At 46.6% G+C, this 19,542-nt stretch overlaps 2 protein-coding genes across 4 annotated transcripts in view; one reads left to right on the top strand and one right to left on the bottom strand.

The window, feature by feature from the left end:
* Window positions 1-211: 211 nt before the first annotated feature.
* LOC149334289 (protein VAC14 homolog) overlaps window positions 212-19,542 on the bottom strand; it is a 69,652-nt gene continuing 50,321 nt past the window's right edge. The window contains exons 15-18 of one of the 3 annotated variants that reach the window (XM_089555109.1): window positions 16,561-16,735; window positions 13,815-13,933; window positions 8,521-8,580; window positions 862-1,002 (exon numbers count right to left, since the gene is read on the bottom strand). In XM_089555109.1, the coding sequence (XP_089411235.1) occupies window positions 8,561-8,580; window positions 13,815-13,933; window positions 16,561-16,735 (314 nt within the window). In that variant the 3' untranslated portion in view covers window positions 862-1,002; window positions 8,521-8,560. Of the gene's footprint in view, window positions 1,003-8,520; window positions 8,581-13,814; window positions 13,934-16,560; window positions 16,736-19,542 lie in introns of all 3 variants that reach the window. The other 2 variants (XM_089555108.1, XM_089555107.1) reach the window with 2 other exon arrangements.
* On the top strand, window positions 10,418-13,521 carry LOC149334290 (uncharacterized). Its single transcript, XM_089555106.1, has one exon. It carries the CDS (start codon window positions 10,578-10,580, stop codon window positions 13,416-13,418), a length of 2,841 nt encoding a protein of 946 aa, XP_089411232.1. The 5' UTR covers window positions 10,418-10,577; the 3' UTR covers window positions 13,419-13,521.

Genomic DNA, 19,542 nt, shown 5'->3' with positions numbered 1-19,542 from the left:
TTTGTGAATATTTTTGCGCCAATTTTTCGTAAGGAGTGTTTTATGGTTATTTTTGCATCATACAGCAATACGCTCATATTGGCCACATTTCACAAGCACCATTCCAGCACGCTTGCTTGTTTCTGCCTACGTTCCATCTTGGCTTGCACCATTGAGGCACAATGACACCAGAGAGAGAGTGTTCAATGAACCAGAACATTTCACAATGCACTCATTTAATAAATACTCCAAACTTTTATTTACGCCTCTATAAATTACACTGGACATAAAAATTCAGCCATTTGTAATGCCAAACTTGTGATAAGGCAGTTGCATAATCCACGACATGTGGCAGTCACTCAGAGTAGTAATTAGAAAATGTGACGGGAGTCCATCACAGCTAAAAGAGAGCACAAATTTTTATAAGCTGTACATTAACCTTTGTTTCAGCAAACAGACTGCACAATTTTACATGCTCACAGTCACATACATGTTCAAAATTAGCTTTTTCAAGCACATGAAAATCATTTTAAAAAATGTGTGTTCCCATCACAAACAGAAGAAGCAAAAAAAGGCCTTCTGCACAGAGGAAGCTTGGAATGGGATTCAAGTCTTTTGTTTTTTTTTTCAATACAAAATTCTTGCAAATCCTACTCATCAACTACTGAATGTGGCCAGAACCACAGTTCATTTTCATTCATTGCTGGCTATTTACAAGGAACAGAGTGAGTAGAAAAAAAAGAAAAAGCTACAATTTTCTAGGAATCCTCCGACCGCACTATGATGGTAAGCGTTGTTCCCTTAACCACCTCTAGGCTCCCTCAAGAAATGCTGCTTTGCCGACGACGTTCCAAGTGACGTGACACCAAGGAATGAACACTGTCAGTACTACAATGTTCAGCATGACTACACGGGGTGATGACTGGCGAAGCATGTGGTGGTGGGAAGAAGTGATGCCTAAGTCGAGGCCATGTCATGCCTGGTGTATGGAGTCCACCACACCACTCAGCCGCAGTATGTGGTCTGCAACGGAGTAAAGCACAGCACATCGTCAGATTAGCACCGCAGTAGGCTAAAGCACAGTTCATTACCAACGCCACCAGCCAACGTCCACAGAATGACAAAAGCCTCTCCCGTTTCCTTCCAATTAACCCTGTCCTGTTTTATCTGCAGCCATCTTAGCCGGAAGACCCGGGTTAAATCGCGGCCGCAGCGGTCGCATTTCGATGGAGGCAAAAGGAATGTTAAGGGGGGAAGCTGGTCTTAGAAAAAAAAATGCTTGTTAGTGAAGTCACAATAATGGAATCTTCCATGTATTTTTGCATCCTGATTCTAAAGGTGTAATTTAATTTTATGTGAAACAAGTGCTTGTGCACTTGAATAATATGTTATGTAACTTTTTGCTGAGAGCTTTCAATAAATTTTGCTCCAGGAAACTTGCTAGGAGACATGCCATTGGCCTGTCTTGACATCAAACTATGCAATGAGGGCAAAATTATTATCCTGCCTATCATAGAAGTCAAGTTGCAGGGTTTTACATTTGCTACTTTACAAATGAGAAGAAACTGATAATTTCAACATCCCATAACTCGCCTTCTATCACAGGGAGGATGACAATTTTACCCTTATTGCATAGCTTGATGTCAAGAGAAACCAATGGCATGCAGTCCAACAAGTTCCCTGCAGTAGAATTTCTTTCAAACTCTTGGCAAAAGTCACCTAACATATTGCATAAGTGCACAAGGACTTGTTGCACATAATATTAAATTACATATTTGGAATCAGCATGCAAAAATGCATGTTACCTGAAGGTTTCATACTAAAAATTTATTTCTATGACCCTCTTCCCCCCTTAAAGGTCCCCAGGCGGCCAGAATTACACCGGACGCCTCCTCTACAGCACCTCTTTCCGTCTTTCCCTTCTTTCACTTCCTCCTTCATCTCTTTTCTCACAGTGCAGCTGAGGTTGTCATGTGATCTTGTCAGAGCGCCCGACCGATAGCGGCAAGCGGGCAGAGAGCATGTGATGTGCATTTGTAAGCATGGCTAGCACTCCTTTTTGTTCGGTCGGTTTTGCCTTCACCCGGTTGCGGCCTTAAAATTACCTGCACTGCAGTGGCGACGAGAATGGCATTTTCGAAAGTCCAAAAAGTGATATGGACATTACCGTGGGCTATCAGTGTCTCAATAAATAAGGCAGCTAACATTAGTAGTTACAAAGTTAACTATTCAACATTAGTTAACCAGCCTGGTAGCAAGCATGTCTTAGATGTATTGTGGTGCATGAACACAAGTAGCTCGCAACGCTATGCCAAAACAAATGTGCTCTCCTAACTCAAAAAACCTATTTTTTTCCATTTTCTAACAGTCATAGGTGAAAGGAAACACCCTGCACGTTACATGAAAGCTGCGGGTGAAATAGCCTTTTCAGACGGAGGACAATCGCACATAGAGCATTTATTGCACTGCACATGAAGTGAGCTGAAGTCTGAGAATTAACTCTTTCCCTACCGCGCCCATTGAGCATCGTCAGCCCGCTAACGATAACTTCATGCCCTAATTTCAGAACCTTCTGCATTGCTAATGACCACGCTGCAGTCGTAGCTTGTAGACCAGGAACCAAAGTTTTGTTTCCCATGTAGTTTTCTTTTGTCCCGCGAGGGGGCACTTTCTAACGCGCTGCGAAGAAATGAATACGCAGACCTGCGTTCATTGCCCGCCATGCTGCCCGCAGATGACACCTTCGCCGCTCGACTTCAGAGCCTTCCGCGTTGCTTACAGGCACGATGCGCATCTGGCTTGTAGCCGGAGAACTGAAGTTTTGTTTGCGATATAGACTTTTTTACCCCTACAAAACGGCATTTTTTGAACGCATTTTTTGAAAAGTCGCTTGGCAGCCTCCGCATGCGTGGCACGCGCTCTAAGACATAGCAAATCTCAGGAGTCCGTTTCGTCTGCGAGTGATTTAATCAACGTCCTGTGCAACAACGAGCCTGAAAATGTTGCAAGGTGCTGAAGATCACTCAGTTTTCACATCAGTGATGATGAAAACCAGCCTGAAACACAGGCGGCCGCACTCCGATGCACAACTATAGGGTTTCCAGTTAGTGTTTTGTAGCAACAATACTATTCAAGATAGAAATGATTTTTTTTTGCAGAGAGTGGCCAATAGAGTAACGAACATTTTGCATATTTCTGAAAATTTTTAACATTTTTTTCTTTTTGAATACAAGCGTGTTTTTGCAAATTTTGTTGAATTCTTTTCTAAAATCTCATTTTTAGCAAATAAAATTTTTTGTTGCAACATGGAATTTGTTGTTTAAACGTATATTAATAGAAATCACCTTTATTCAGCTCTGTTTTTGGGTATTGCAATCAATATTGAATGCAATAGTTTTTACAGAAAAAAAGATTTACTGAAACCTTCAGAGAATGGTCATTTTCCCCATGGTAGGGAAAGAGTTAAACAGGCTCACGTTACCCTACCTGAAAATGACACTGGTCCACTTTTGTTTCATTTTTTCTTTCACCGTCTTTTTTCTCACTGTATCCCATCGCGGCTGCTATGTGTGTCTGTGTATTTTTCTTATTTCCCTTTCCATCTTGCTGCAAAGCGCTTCAATGGTGCCCACCATGGTGGCTGTGCATCTCCCTCATATCATCACTCCTTCTGCAGCAGAGCTGTTATCAGCTCCACGAACAGGCACCATACGCCGTAGGTACTGGGTGTGATGCTTAAATATGGTCATCTGTGTGCTGCAATAATGCGTGCTGCAATTCAATGTCAGTTTAAGGGGGGACACTGGTCTTAGACCTATTTTAAGGCGAAAGCCTTTAATGTCTCATCGTTGTAAGCAGCAGTTGGCCAATTGTACTTTGGCTACTAACCATGCAACCAATTGAAGGGATCGTATAGTGATGCTCCAAGTAAGTGGGACTGAGCTCAGTTAATTGCTTAATTACCCAATTAGCCTAATTAACTTTTCTAGTCAGGCCGTATAAATAAATAAAACCGAGTAGAAAATTGGTCGAGCTCTGGAATCGGAGAGAACCCTGGTCTTCCGAGTGCGTCCACTCCGCCATGCCAGCTCGATGGTTTGGAATGAACAAAGGCACTAATGAATATGGTGTCTTCGCTCACTGGTTTAGGTGTCCACCGAGATATGAGAGACAGGTACATTTCCTTTCCTCAAAAACCAATTTACTGAGAGGGAGGTGTTCTATGGACTACCTGGCAGCCTTACAAGACACTGTCCTATTCCACTCTTAGAGGCGAAGCTTAACATCTTAACCACACATCAGTCACCGCACTTTAGGTCAAAAAAGTGCACCCCCCCCCCTGAATTCCCACCCAGATATGTCAGACCATTACTGCTAATTTCCTTTCCTCAAATACAATTTTCATTTTCTTCATTACAGGCCATCTTTGTCTTTCTTCTTTCACTCTCACTTCCTCCCTTCCTGTACAGCATGGTTCAGGTGTCCACCGAGATGGCAGAGAATTACTGCGCCATTTCCTTTCCTCAAAAACCAAGGGCAAGGCATCAGAACGGGTGGTGGCCTTCCCTGGACTCCCTGGCAGCGCTACAACACGCTGTCGCCTTCCACTCCTAAAGGCAAAGCTTAAGCGTCATTAATTAGCAGCTAATTAGTATTCAGGCATTAATCAGTAATTAACCATTAATTAATGATTTGTCATCACTTAGTAATTAGTAATCAATTATATGTGACGCCACCAGTGCCAGAGAAGCAGCGAAAGTGGTGCGGAAAACGCTTTCGCCTCTACGCACTTTAGACAGTCAAAGTGCCCCTGAATTTTTCCTTGTTTTTAGTCCAATCCCAATGAAACTGAACCACCTTGATCAGTTTTTATACTGACTTAAACAATGAAATTACCTCTCATAAATTAGTCCGTTCCCAAAATAATTAATCAGAATTAATGATTCATTAGTACCTTGGTGCAAAAAAAGCTGCTCAATAAAAAGTCATTTTTAATCCATGGCTACATAGTATGATGAGTAGAGAGTGCAATAAACAAAACCATTTTTCCATTTTACCCTCATTAGTAATTTTACAGTACTTCGAATATCAGTACTCAAGGTGTGAATGTAATGCATCGATGAACTTCGCAAGATTATAAATTTTTTGAAGAGTGATTGAACGGATGTGCTTTGATTATTGCACACACTGTGCCTTCAGCTTCCCTTAGCAAAGAATATGACATCTCTGTCTGTCCTAGATGTTGAGATATCGACATACTAAGACAGCCAGAGGTCCAAAATTTTTTTCTACTCCTGCATAAATTCAGCCCACACGATGATCTGAATTTAATACTATTGTGGTCAAAATGCTGATTTCTTGAAGGAAAAAACAGGTACAGTTGGAAAATGAAGATTCCACAAATGTCATTTTTTTTAAACGAATTTTTTGGTTATTTTTTTGTCTCTAAGACCAGTGCCCCCCTTAACCCTTTGAAGGTTTTTGCCGTATATGTACGGCGGCGGTTTTCTGTCCCTCAAGGTCTTTGCCGCACGGGTACGGTTTCGATCTTCCGTTTGAAATTTTGCGCCAAAAGAACAATGCGTGCTCACTGGGGGGTGCTGCCACCTCTTAGGACTTACAAGAAGTGTTTGAATTTTGTGTTGCCTTCTTACAGAGATAAGCCGAACTTATGTCTAGCTTTAGCGCGGCGGCACAGACTGCGGCAACACCCTTTTTGTAGTTTTAGTTTCGCCGCGTGATCGCAACGGAGTCGCGCGAAACGTGTTTTCTCTTTGTGGGCACTGTTTTGCAGAGGCGGCGAAAGTTGATTTCTATCTTTATTGGTGCTGCTCTTAGCTTGCTTATCACCGTTGCCATTCTATTCTATTGAACATTTTCCAGTTGTGAGTGATGCTGTCACCAAAGTAATGTTCCTAATTTTTTTTACTATTTATTTTCGATTATATCCATTTTGTAGATTCAAGATCCGCAATAAAGTAATTTGACCACCTGGGAAAGTTTTCTTCAAAATAATTCGACTCTCAAAGGGTTAAAATGTGGCCCCAGAGTTCTGAAGCCCCAAATGACAGAGTGGGTGCACTTTGTGCACATGCGTCTCTCAAGTTTGAGGGAAACAACGCGCTCCATGTAACGTGAGCGTGGTGCCACGCACAATGGTACCCTGCCTTTTCCGCCAATAAGATGTGCTTCCGCTACACAGCCTCCCCGCAGTTTTGCGTGAAGGTGCGTGGATGCCATCTTGCGGAGGTGCGCTTTCTTGTGCCAAAGTATTTTGCATAATTTTTTTTCTTTCCCTGACCATGCTATGCGGATGCCCTACAAGTGCTGCTGCACAGGGTCATCTTAATTCGTGATCGCCGCAAAAGTTCATCTTCACCGACGGACATGCGAAACAGTTAGTCACAAGTGTTTTTTTCTCTTTACATTGAGTCCTATGAGCAACCAACCAAAACCCATGTTCATCTCATCCGACAATTCATCTTACCGTGCCCCCCTTACAGGAATCTACTGTACAACTTATACAACTATACATAACTGTACAACTATATAATCTACTGTACAACTATACACAGCTGTAGCACTATACAGGGTGTTTCACCTAAGACTTTATGCAATTTTTAGAAATAAGCTATTTGAATTAGATGAGCGCTTTTTCTGGCATAGCATTGTCAGTGATGTAGTACATCATAATGCAGCTAAGACGTGCTAACTAGCAGGCTTGTTAACCAATATTTAATAGTTAACTTTTAAACTATTACAATTGGGCTCCTTAATTATTGAGAGGCACGTAGCCCACCGTAAGTAATATCCATATCCGTTTTTAGAATTTCGAGAACGCAATTATCCTCGGCGCTGTGGCCCAACAAGTTTTGGCTATCTCGACGAGTTAGGTTCACTGGAGAGGTTGCTTTGCCTGCAAGCTTCTCAAACCGCATGTATTTTGGCGTGATGTAGGCGAAATTTGTTGGGCCACAGCGCCGAGGATAATCGTGTTCTCGAAATTCTAAAAACGGATATGGACATCACTTACGGTGGGCTACATGCCTCTCAATAATTAAGGAGCCCAACGGTAATAGTTTAAAAGTTAACTATTAAATATTGGTTAACAAGCCTGCTAGTTAGCACGTCTTAGCAGCATTATGATGTACTACATCACTGACAATGCTATGCCAGAAAAAGTGCTCATCTAATTCAAATAGCTTATTTTTAAAAATTGCAGAAAGTCTTAGGTGAAACACCCTGTATACAACTATATACAACTATATATAACTGTACAACTATATACAGAGGCGACACAGTCACAGCCTGTACAATGATGAAAATCAGCGCTAAGACTACTCATATGGCTTCAACTTCCTCACTTTGTCCATGCTACTTTAAGTGCACCTATCTGTTCAAAATTCAGTTCTCAACGGATTAAAATACATGTCTGACTCAAGGCAACCGGTCAAGACGTGACCACAGCCAAGGTTTATATCACTGCTACTACCATGGGGTAGCCAATGCTACACCACACAGATAGTTACTAACATGTACTGCCACCCATCAATTTCATCATCATCATCAGCCTGACTACGCCCACTGCAGGGCACAGGCCTCTCCCATATCCCTCCAATTAACCCTGTCCTTTGCCAATTGCGGCCACCATATCCCCACAAAATTCCTAATCTCATCCGCCCACCTAACTTTCTGCCGTCCCCTGCTATGCCTGCCTTCTCTTGGAATCCACTCCGTTACCCCTAAGCACCAGCGGTTATCTTGCCTTCGCACTACATGCCCTGCCCAAGCCCACTTCTTCCTCTTGATTTTGAATAGGATGTCATTAACCCGCGTTTGTTCTCTCACCTACTCCGCCCGCTTCCGGTCTCTTAACGTTACACCTATCATTTTCCTTTCCACAGCTCGCTGCGTTGTCCTTAACTTAAGCTGAACCCTCTTTGTTAGCCTCCACGTTTCTGCCCCATAGGTGAGTACCAGTAAGACACAGCTGTTGTATACTTTTCTCTCAATCAATTTACTGACAGGTTATGAGAAGTCGTGCACTGAATAAAAATGAGCAGGGACCATGACAGGTAAGTGTCACGTACAGCCTGGAAGTACCCGAAATATTTTGCCGGTATACATTGCCACACTTTCCACATAAACTCGCCGTTCACTGACTCTCACAGCCAGAGCTAGGTGACAAATGCTGGCCTCCACCACAATCATGGACACCAGTTTGATGCAAGGTGAGCTAAAGGCACGCAGAATTACTTTTCGTGATCCGCCCCTCCAGCACTGAAAACCCGTCACAAAAAATTTCAGTGCAATGAAAAGAGATAAGAACACATGCTGCCTTTTTTACTTCAATATGCAAATGTAACACATGGTACAATAAAGTTAACATCAAACACAGAATGGCCCAAAGGGGTCATAACTGCAAATGGCTTACTTCAGCGAGCTAGACACCTTGGCATGCTTCAGAGACAGAGGGTGTCCTCGGTTGATTTCAAGTTGGGGAGAGGGATTGTTGTGAGAACAAAACTACGTTCAACTCACATTAATTCAAACTCCTTGCCGCCATAGGTTCTGGCTTGAATTACCAGAAGTGTGAGTTATCTAAAATTGAACAAAGTAGAATCCAACACATGTTACAATCTTTCAAATATAGTCTAGGCACAAACAGGGTACAGTTATTTCCACCTTGCAAATGCTGACCAGTGATTGTCTAGTCATAGTTGAATGTCATTACACTTTTTCTTCATGCCCTTGAAGGGTGTAAATAAAAGGGGTTTCCAGTCATTCAAATGCACGTGGCACCAACAAGGACTTGGTGTCAATACAAACCAAGTTTGATTCACAGTGGAATCTCATTAACATACTATACCCACAAAAAATGTAGTTGCAGTTTAAAATGACCACAATTTCTAGAATACAGTACATGGGCTATACATGTTTAAATGTCAAAATCTTATGCTGTGAGGTATATATCAGCTGCAGAGTAAACAGTATATATGTTCTGAAGATAACATCTCATCCGCCCACCTTTCCAGATTAACGAGGATTGCATTAACGAGCTTGTACCGTATCTGTGCAGTCCTGTTGCAGTGAGGAACACACGACTCCTAGACATGCGAGAATTATGTGTGGTCTGAGACTGCCCTCCATACCTCGCTTCTCCCACTGAGTGCTGTTCATTTGCTCGAAGTTTGGTTCTCTATGTGGTGGTCATCATCATGATCACCATCATCAGCCTGACTACGCCCACTGCAGGGCAAAGGCCTCTCCCATGTCTCTCCAATTAACCCTGTCCTTTGCCAATTGCGGTCACCGCATCCCCACAAACTTCTTAATGTCATCCGCCCACCTTTCCAGATTAACGAGGATTGCATTAACGAGCTTGTACCGTATCTGTGCAGTCCTGTTGCAGTGAGGAACACACGACTCCTAGACATGGAGAATTATGTGTGGTCTGAGACTGCCCTCCATACCTCGCTTCTCCCACTGAGTGCTGTTCATTTGCTCGAAGTTTGGTTCTCTATGTGGTGGTCATCATCATGATCACCATCATCAGCCTGACTACGCCTACTGCAGGGCAAAGGCCTCTCCCATGTGTCTCCAACTAACCCTGTCCTTCGTCAATTGCGGTCACCGCATCCCCACAAACTTCTTAATCTCATCCGCCCACCTTTCCAGATTAACGAGGATTGCATTAACGAGCTTGTACCGTATCTGTGCAGTCCTGTTGCAGTGAGGAACACACGACTCCTAGACATGGAGAATTATGCGTGGCCTGAGACTGCCCTCCATACCTCGCTTCTCCCACTGAGTGCTGTTCATTTGCTCGAAGTTTGGTTCTCTATGTGGTGGTCATCATCATGATCACCATCATCAGCCTGACTACGCCCACTGCAGGGCAAAGGCCTCTCCCATGGCTCTCCAATTAGACCCGCCCTTCCCCATTTGTGGCCAAAATATTGCCGCAAACTTCGTAATCTCGTCCGCCCACCTATCTTTCTGCTGCCCCCTGCTACGCTTGCCTTCTCTTGAAAGCCACTCCGTTACCCTTAAGGACCAACGCGTTGGTCCGCCGCCACGGTCGAAAATCGCCGGAGCCGATGTCCCATGCGTCCGCTCGCTACGCGCGCTGGTAGCGCCCCCCCACCAGCTTTTCGCACGTGATGGTGACTCTTCTGCCACTGAAGAAGGAGGATTCACCGCTACACATCCTGAACGTGTACTGCCCACCTAAAGCAAAAAACGTAACCTTCTCCACACTCCTGAGCAGAGCTATCAGGGAAGCGGGACGAGACCCGCTACTAGTAATGGGAGATTTCAACGCGCAGAGTCCCTCATGGGGCTATCATCGAGAAGACATACGAGGACGGAAGCTAGCGGAGGCGGCGTCCGCGTTAGGTCTAAACCTACACCCTGACCTGGCGTGCCCCATGCGGATAGGGAACTCGGTGCAGAGGGACACGTGTCCCGACTTAACCTTCACGAAAAACGCGAGGCGAGTGGAGTGGACGAATACGGAGGAAACTCTCGGTAGTGACCACTGCCTGATCACCATAACGATCCGTACGAAACCCCTTACCAGGCCTACGGGGCACACTATGCTGCCGGACTGGACGAAATTTCGAAAGGAATACGAGGTAAGCTCCATCCAGGAGCAGGGATATCAAGCCTGGACAAAACAGCTGCTGATCAACCTGCGTTCGACGGAGACGCAGGTAAAGCTCTCAGAGGCGGTGACGGACGTGGATACCCACCTCCTCCACCTCTGGGCAGCCAGACGCAGCATGGTCAAAAGATGGCGTAGACAGAAGCATAACCGAAAGCTAAGAGCTCGGATAGCTGCAATCACTAAAGAAGCGGCGGAGTACGCGGCGCAACTCGCGGACGCGAACTGGGTAGATAGGTGCAACGCGGCCGCTAGGCAGATGTCTAGCAAAAACACGTGGCGCCTCTTCCGGGCGCTCATAGATCCAAACCAGACGCGCACCGAGACGCAGAAGCACCTGCAGAGAGCGGTACATGTATTTCAAGGAAATACGGCCCAGCTCGCACTGAAGCTTCGGGACCAGTACCTGAGCACGACCCAAGATCCAAGGAGAGAAGCTTACATATACAGTGGAGCCCAAAATGCTGAGCTGGACGAACCTTTCAAAATATACGAACTCAAGGCCGCTCTATCGAGGATGAAATGCGGGACCGCGCCAGGAAGGGACGGGATCTCGGTAAAACTCCTAGCCAATCTGCCGGACCGCGCATACGAATCCCTCCTAGAACACTTTAATTCGGTTTGGATGGGCGCAGCTCCACTTCCCACGGAGTGGAAGACGGCGCTGATAACTTTCATCCCCAAGGCGGGCAAGGCCATAGATACGGATAACCTCAGACCTATTTCTCTCACCTCGTGCGTGGGCAAACTGATGGAAGCTATGGTCAGAGATAGACTATCTGAGTACCTAGAAAACAAGCGAGTCTTCGCCGACTCGATGTACGGCTTCAGACCAAATAAATCGGCTCAGGACATCCTGCTGCAGCTCAGCAGGGAGGTACTAAACCCGATCGAACATCCGAACGGGGATAAGATAGTGCTGGCCCTAGATCTGAAGGGAGCCTTCGATAATGTGACACACGAGGCGATCCTCACACACCTATCAGAGACGGGATGCGGCAAGAACGCTTTCGAGTACATAAAACGCTTCCTCACGGACAGACAGGCCTACGTGAGGATCCAGAACGCGGAACACGGCCCCTTTCTATTAGGCACGAGAGGGACGCCACAGGGAGCGGTGCTATCCCCCCTGCTTTTCAACTTGGCAATGAAGAACCTGCCGGTCCACCTGGAGAAAGTCCCGGGTTTGCAGCACGCGCTGTACGCAGACGACATCTCCATTTGGACCACGCAGGGCTCTCTCGGAGAAATGGAGGCCAGCCTGCAGGAGGCGGCCACCGCGGTGAACGAGTACGCGAAAAGATGTGGCCTTCATTGCTCCCCTCAAAAATCCGAATTCGTGCACATTCGCCCCAACAAAAAATGCACAAACAAGATAGAATTGAGACTTGGATCGGAACCGATACCCGAAAGAAGAGAAATTAGAGTCCTAGGTCTTTTCATCCACCAGCGTAGGCTGGCGACGACCACGCTCGACAAACTAAAGAAGGTGGGAGATCAGGTGGGCCGAATGGTCCGCAGAGTCTCGAACAAGAAAGGGGGATTGCGAAGCAAAGACGCCTTGCGGCTGGCCAATGCCTTTGTAACAAGCAGAATCCTGTACTCGACCCCCTATCTCCGCCTCAACAAACACGACCAGAACATCATCGAGGTGATAATACGCAAAATGGCGAAGAAGGCCCTCGACCTCCCGATAACCACATCTAACCTGAGACTCCAAGGTCTGGGTATGACGAACTCCTTCGATGAACTTAGAGAAGCCCACCTCACAGGTCAATACACGCGATTATCGCAGACGCCGTCGGGACGCCGCCTTTTAGCCCGTCTGCACATAGAACACACGACTCTAACCGAGGAGAGAGTAAGACTCCCTCAGGAGTGGCGTTACGCCCTGCACGTAAGACCACTCCCAATTAAGATGTCCAGGGACGACCACGAGGGTAGACGCAGGGCCAGGGCAGAGGCCTTAGCTCACCACTACGGAAGGAAACCCGGGGTATACTACGTGGACGCATCCGGCCCACACCAAGGCGGGTGGTACACGGCGGCGGTGATTCACGAGTCCAAAACGGTGAACGGGCTCACCTTCAAAGCCCGAAACGTAACTCAAGCAGAGGAAGTCGCCATCGCGTTAGCGGCAACACACTCCGATTCCAAGACAATCATAACCGACTCGCGAGGGGCGTGTCGGAACGTCCAACAGGGCTGGGTCCCGTACCTGGCCTACCGGCTACTGCAAAACAGCTCGTACGTAGGAGGTCCATCCCACCGCTTCATAGTCTGGGCTCCGGCCCACTCGGGGCTAGGAGGAAACGAGGCAGCAGATGCAGCCGCCCGCGCGCTCTCTAACCGGGCAACCTCGTCCCCCGCCTCCTCTGAAGAAGTAGCGGAAGCCACGCCGACCTACACTTACAGGGAAATAACGCAGTTATACCAAGACAGACATAAACTGTACCCCCACCCGTGTAAAGGATTAACGAGAGCGGAAGAACGCCTGTTCCTCCGCCTTGTCACGAACACCATGATGTGCCCGGCCTCGCTAAAGCACTTTGACCCTGCCTTCTCCGGGGAGTGCCCGCACTGTGGGGAGAGGTCCTCGGACCTCTACCACATGGTGTGGGCGTGCCCCTCCAACCCTGCTTTTACTCCAAACCCAAACCCCACCCGAGAGGACTGGGAGGCGACCCTACTCGCCTGTTGCGACCTGAAAGCCCAAAAGGCGATGGTCGAACGAGCTATGGCGGCAGCGGAAGCCACTGGGGTCCCGTACTAGGGACTCCACCTAGTGTTTGTGAGGGGAAGGGCACTAAGCCTGACTCCAGAGCAACCTCCATGTAACTCCCTCTTTTCAGAGGAAATAAACGTTTTTACCACCACCTTAAGGACCAGCGGTTATCTTGCCTTCGCATTACATGCCCTCCCCAAGCCCACTTCTTCCTCTTGATTTCAACTAGGATGTCATTAACCCGCATTTGTTCCCTCACCCTCCCCGCCCTCTTCCCATCCCTTAACGTTACACCTATCATTTTCCTTTCCATAGTCCGCTGCGTTGTTCTTAACTTAAGCTGAACGCTCTTTGTTAGCCTCCACGTTCCTGCCCCCCATAGGTGAGTGCAGCCTGTGCCAAGTTGGCCGGTAAGCCACGGTGGGTGGAGCAGCAGTCACGTACTCAGCCTGGCAGCTGGCCGGGCCTTCTTGTGCGAGTCCTGCACCGTCTGGAAGTGACTGAGGAGGGCCTCAAAGTCAATCTCCGACTTGCGCAGGGCCGCCATGCTGTCCTCCGCTGTCCTGTGCATGGCCAAAGTTACAAGGGGCACACGTTAAGGGCACATTAACAACGTTAAGGCAGACGTTAGGCAAATGTCTAAGCAACAAAAAAGAAAGAAAGAGATAGGACAGTATAACAGGTGTTCCAGTGCGGGCTTTCAATAATTCCTAGAATAGAGTGGTCGAAATAGAAAGAAAGTGTGATAGTTGTCGGCCAGACGCGGCCATTTTCCTAAGCTGCGACGGACGTCAGTTATTTAACCCTTTCGCTGTCGGGTGTTTCTGCCCGTGACGCACCCCCAGTGTCGCACGCTTCCGGGATGATGGTCCCGCCGTTTCAACGTCAGAATCTGACGATGCGGAACTCGCCTCTTCCTCGGATGAGACGCTGTCAGAGTCTGAATCCGAGCTCGGCTCGTATTTAGAATCTGAAGAGCCACCCCTCCAATGCGCAGAGGAAGGTCCCGCGCGGTCAGCCATATCCGAAAGTAACCGCGCGCACCGGGGGTGTGCTTTCAGTGGCCCGCAAAACGGAGAGAAATGGGACGCTGTGTAATAAAGATGAGAGAGGGAGATGGAAAAAGGATAAAACAAAGTTGAGGGGCTTTGCTTTTGCTGCTGCCAGCCGCAAGCGAGGGTGCGACGAGAGAGCGAAAGCAGCGATCGAGTCATGTGTCAGTCTCTTTGACTCTGGCAGTGGCAACGGTGCGCGCCCTTGAACTTGAAGCGCCGTAGCTCACACGACAGAAGAAAAATAAAAACCTGCAAAACAGCGGCAGATGACAGAACAACCCTTGGACCCACAACCACACGCGCGCGTCATGATCCGGTGAACGCGGAGCGACCGCGCCACTCAGCAAAGAGGGAGGGGTGGGATGGCAGTCGCTCCGTACTCTTCAATACACATAGCAAAACAGTAAGGGGCGAAAATACGAACTTGTAGAAAGATTCAACAGATGGCGCAGCTAGTCCAAGAGCGTCAGCTTTGCGCTCAAGCGCGAAATTTTGAACGCACGATAGAGAACGTACCGGTACGTCAGTGACACTGTGGGGGGGAAGCATGAAAACGTACCGGTACGTCCGTGACAGTGAAAGGGTTAAGGCAGACTTTAGGTAAATATCTAAGCAACAAAAGAAAGAAAGATAAAAAAGTATGACAGGTGTTTCAGTGAGCACTTTCAAAAATTCCTAAAAATAGACTGGTCGAAATAGAAAGGCGATCTGGTAGTAGTCAGTCAGAAGTACCCATTTTGCTAAGCTGTGGTGGACGTCAATAACTTAAGAAACTATAAGTATTTGTAGGTAAACAACTAAGATTCAGCACTCAACATTTAAATTAACACGGTCTGCTGGTCAGTGCAGACAGGGAATTCGAAGTTGTGGACAAGATGATGCGATATCCGTTTTTGAAACAAAGAAAAAGTCACCAGCTAAAGCCCTGCACTGCAAGGAAATCTGGTGTTTTTTTTAATCCACACAAAACTGAAACTGAACACATGAGGTGCACGGTCAGCTAGAGTTAGCTAGCACACAGTCTCCCATAGGGAGCCTGTGCAGTAACTCCAAATGTAGCATTCTGAAAACGCAGATGTTCATGACACCCAGAGTCTTGCGGATCAACCTTATGCAGTTAGAAATCATTCGGTAAGCGCGTTCATGCAGTACGTGCCAAATTTTCATACCATTTACAATTTCCACAAAATTTAGAGTAATGACCTTGAACAACCTCCTGAATGACCTTCAGACGTCCTTGAGTGAAATGGTGGCATTAAAAAGAATCTTCATCCTCAGGAGCAGAGGAGGAATATTTTCTTGATCTTGGTTAGGCTATCATAAACACATGTTGGTTCCTAGCTCACTGTGCTGCCTTCCTGCCATGGTTAATATACAGTAATCCTGCGTGCAAATTTCTTGCTGACCACCCAGTATCGAGAAAGCCGTGCAGCTTTCCTTTGCACCACCCGTATGGCTGTCTCTCTGTGCGGTAACTACAATTAAGGGGGTGATGAGGGTCTTGAAACTATCTTATTTATGGCTAGAATCACAAGAAATATTGCACACAGATGCATTTTTCTCTCCAGATTCCAAAAAAATGTAACCATAATTGAGCTGGCAGTCGTAGATCAAAAGTTATCTCACAAGGACTAGAGCATAATTAGCTAATTTCTTATGCAGCTTTAATAAATTTTGTTGCTATTATTTACAGGAATTCATAGCCAGGGATCTCCTATAGCCACTGACATTCTTCGTTTTTCTCTAGAGACAGGTGATCATGATATACTATGTGGAGAGTAAAAGCTCTCAGTATTTGACACTGCAACTAGTTAAGCTAATTGTAAATTGCTATATATATGTGGCCTAGGAAAAAAAGGTAAGAATGTCATTGGGTACGGGAACTCCCTGGCTATCAATTCAAAGAAATGCAATGAGAAAATTCATTAAAGCTGGGAAAGAAATTACCTAATTACACTCTAGTCTTTGTAAGATACCTTTTGATCTAAGACCACTAGCTCAGTTATAATTACATATTTGGAATCAGAAGAGAAAAACGCATCTGTGTGCAAAATTTCATGAGATTCTAACCATAAACAAAAAGTTAGCTTTAAGTCCCTCGTCCCCCTTTAAGACCTGGTCAGGTGAAGACGGACCTCCGGGGTGCGGCGTTTGCGGTGTCCATCTGCTGCAGGGACGGGTGTGGCAGGCAGGCGAGGCGCGTGCGCAGCGTGTGGAAGGCCTCGCTCTGGGGCAGCAGCATAAGCAGGCCGTACAGGGACTTGACCAGGAACGACTGCTGGGGGCTGTCCAGCAGCTGAAGACGAAGGTCTGAAATGACGACAACCGGAGAGCTCAGCTTGGGTGCAGTTCAGCGGACTTGAAACTCTACCAGACTAAGACCACACCGCATGGCAGAAAAGGCACCAGGCAACTGAGCCATCTGAAGAACATATTCGCACATGACATGGAATCAGCCTGAGGCACCATCACATATCCCTCAAGAGAAAAGTCTACAACAGCTGTATGTTACTGGTACTCTCCTATGGGGCAGAAACATGGAGGCTAACAAAGAGGGTTCAGCTTAAGTTAAGGACAACACAGCGAGTTACGGAAAGAAAAATGATAGGTGTACCGTTAAAAGATCGGAAGAGGGCGGAGTGGGTGAGAGAACAAACGCGGGTTAATGGCATCCTAGTCGAAATCAAGAGGAAGAAGTGGGCTTGGGCAGGGCATGTAGTGCGAAGGCAAGATAACCGCTGGCCCTTAAGGGTAATGGAGTGGATTCCAAGAAAAGGCAAACGTAGTAGGGGGCGGCAGAAAGTCAGGTGACTGGATGACATTAAGAAATTTGCGGGGATATAGTGGCCGCAACTGGCGAAGGACAGGGTTAATCGGGAGACATGGGAGAGGCCTTTGCCCTGCAGTGGGCGTTGTCGGGCTGATGATGATGCTCATGATGATGACCACGACATAGAGAACCAAACTCCGAGCAAATGAAATGAACAGCACTCAGTGGGAAAAGCAAGGTATGGAGGGCAGTGTCAGACCACAGATAATTCTCCATGTCTAGGAGTCGCATGCTCCTCACTGCAACAGGACTGCACAAATACAGTAAAAGCTCGTTAATTCAGTCGTCGTTAATTTGTAAATTCAGGTAATTAGAAGTGCAGGCTCGCTCCCAGCAAATGCCCAGCTATGTCTTATGGCGTCGTACACACGTTAATTCGGATGCTACGCGTCTCGCATCGGTTAAAATTCTAGCCAGCACCCGCAGGGAGGTCACATCCAGGTATGACTGGCGCCACAAGAGATCGTTGAAATAGTCCTACTCAAAACCTAAATTCCACCCTGCAGTCGCTCGCAGCCCGCACATTTGTGACAATGGTGTGCAACGGCAGACGTCACAACCAACAGATGGTTCCGTCTACGAGAACAGTCCAACTGCATAGTTTCGGTTTCACTTTTCTGAGCTTTGCGGCAGCCATCCAACTGAACTCAGCGGAGCACCGTTTCGGACACTGATTGACGCGTTGCTAGTGCTTTCTTCCCTCCTCCTTTTTTTTCTTCTGCCTACTTTGCCGCCGTTGAACATTTCCTTCACTTACACCTGTGCGGTTAGGTTTCTCCACTGCACTGAAACTGTGCGCTAATCACTCACCGTTTGAAGTTCATGCAGTGAAACCTCCTTACACGCAACGGTTCCACTTGTAAGTGGTGTGACGCGGTAGCTGTACCACGAAGAATGCGAGGGCCCTTACTATTTTTGAGCAGTTCTGATTCGATGCTACCGACAGCATGCTCGCAATAAAGCATTCATAGAAATACGAAAATCAGTAATCGCATCACCATTCTTGTCTCAATAGCAGGCACCCATTGTCTAGTCTCTGAACAAATAAATTTAGCACTATGAAAGCAGTTCTTAACAGTCTCTGAGCGCAGCCCTTAGGCGCCTGTTCATGGCTTGCATGTAGGCGTCGTTGTCGGCGTAACCGGTAGTACTACTGCAAAGCAAAGCGCGGAGTGCACCGGCAGAGCTGTACCAAAGTGAAGAGCATGGCGAAGGATGACAGTTGGCCGATAACAGAGAGGGTGACAATGAAAAGGCGGAAAAGGCAGTAGGGGTGGAACAGAGAAAAGCAGAACCGTAAGGTGGAAAGTTCGTGGTTTATGATTTATGAAGGTTTAAGGGGGGACGAGGGTCTTAAAACTGACCTTTTTAATTGTGCCTAGAATCTGATGAAATTTTGCACACAGATGTGTTTTTCTCTTCTGATTTCAAAAATGCAGTCATAATTGAGCTGGTGGTCTCAGATCAAAAGTTATCTTAAGTTCTAGAGTGTAGTTAGGTAATCTCTTACGCAACTTTAATGAACTTTCTCAATGCATTTTGTTGCTTTTAATTACATGAATTGATAGCCAGAGGGTTCCCATACCCAATGACATTCTTACTTTCTTTGTTTAGGCCATGTATAAACAGAAATTTACAATAGCTTAACGAGTTGCAGTGTCGAATATTGCGACCTTTTACTCTCGACACAGTATATCAGGATGACATGCCTTTAGAGAAAAACGAAGAATGTCATTGGGTATGGGAACTCTCTGGCTACCAATTCATGCAAATAAAAGCAACAAAATGCAATAAGAAAGTTCATTAAAGCTGCATAAGAAATTACCTAATTACATTCTAGACTTTTTAAGATCTAAGACCACCAGCTCAATTATGATTACATATTTGGAATCAGAAGAGAAAAACGCATCTGTGTGCAAAATTTCATGAGATTCTAGCCATAAATAAAGAAGTTAGTCTTAAGACCCTCGTCCCCCCTTAAAGTACCAAAGCAGCTCAGGCTATGAGAGATGCCGTAGTGGAGGGCTCCGGAAGTATCGACCACCTGGGGTTCTTTAACGTGCACTGACATCGCACAGTACACGGGCCTCTAGTTGCCTCCATCGAAATTCGGCCGCCATGGCTGGGATCGAACCCGTGTCTTTCGGCACGGTAGCTGAGCACCATAACCACTGAGCCATCGCGACAGCTTAAGGTGGAAAGTAGAGGAGGAGAGTGTAGAGCAGGCAGGCGAGAGGGACCGCATTCAGTTTACGCCAGCTGTTGTGTGATGATTTTATAGATAGCC

Source organism: Amblyomma mixtum, chromosome 8 (assembly GCF_055824585.1).
Source record: "Amblyomma mixtum isolate Tamu chromosome 8, ASM5582458v1, whole genome shotgun sequence".
NCBI classification, from domain to species: Eukaryota; Metazoa; Arthropoda; class Arachnida; order Ixodida; family Ixodidae; genus Amblyomma; species Amblyomma mixtum.
Note: the sequence above shows the minus strand (reverse complement) of the source record. Positions and strands in the feature narration are given on the sequence as shown.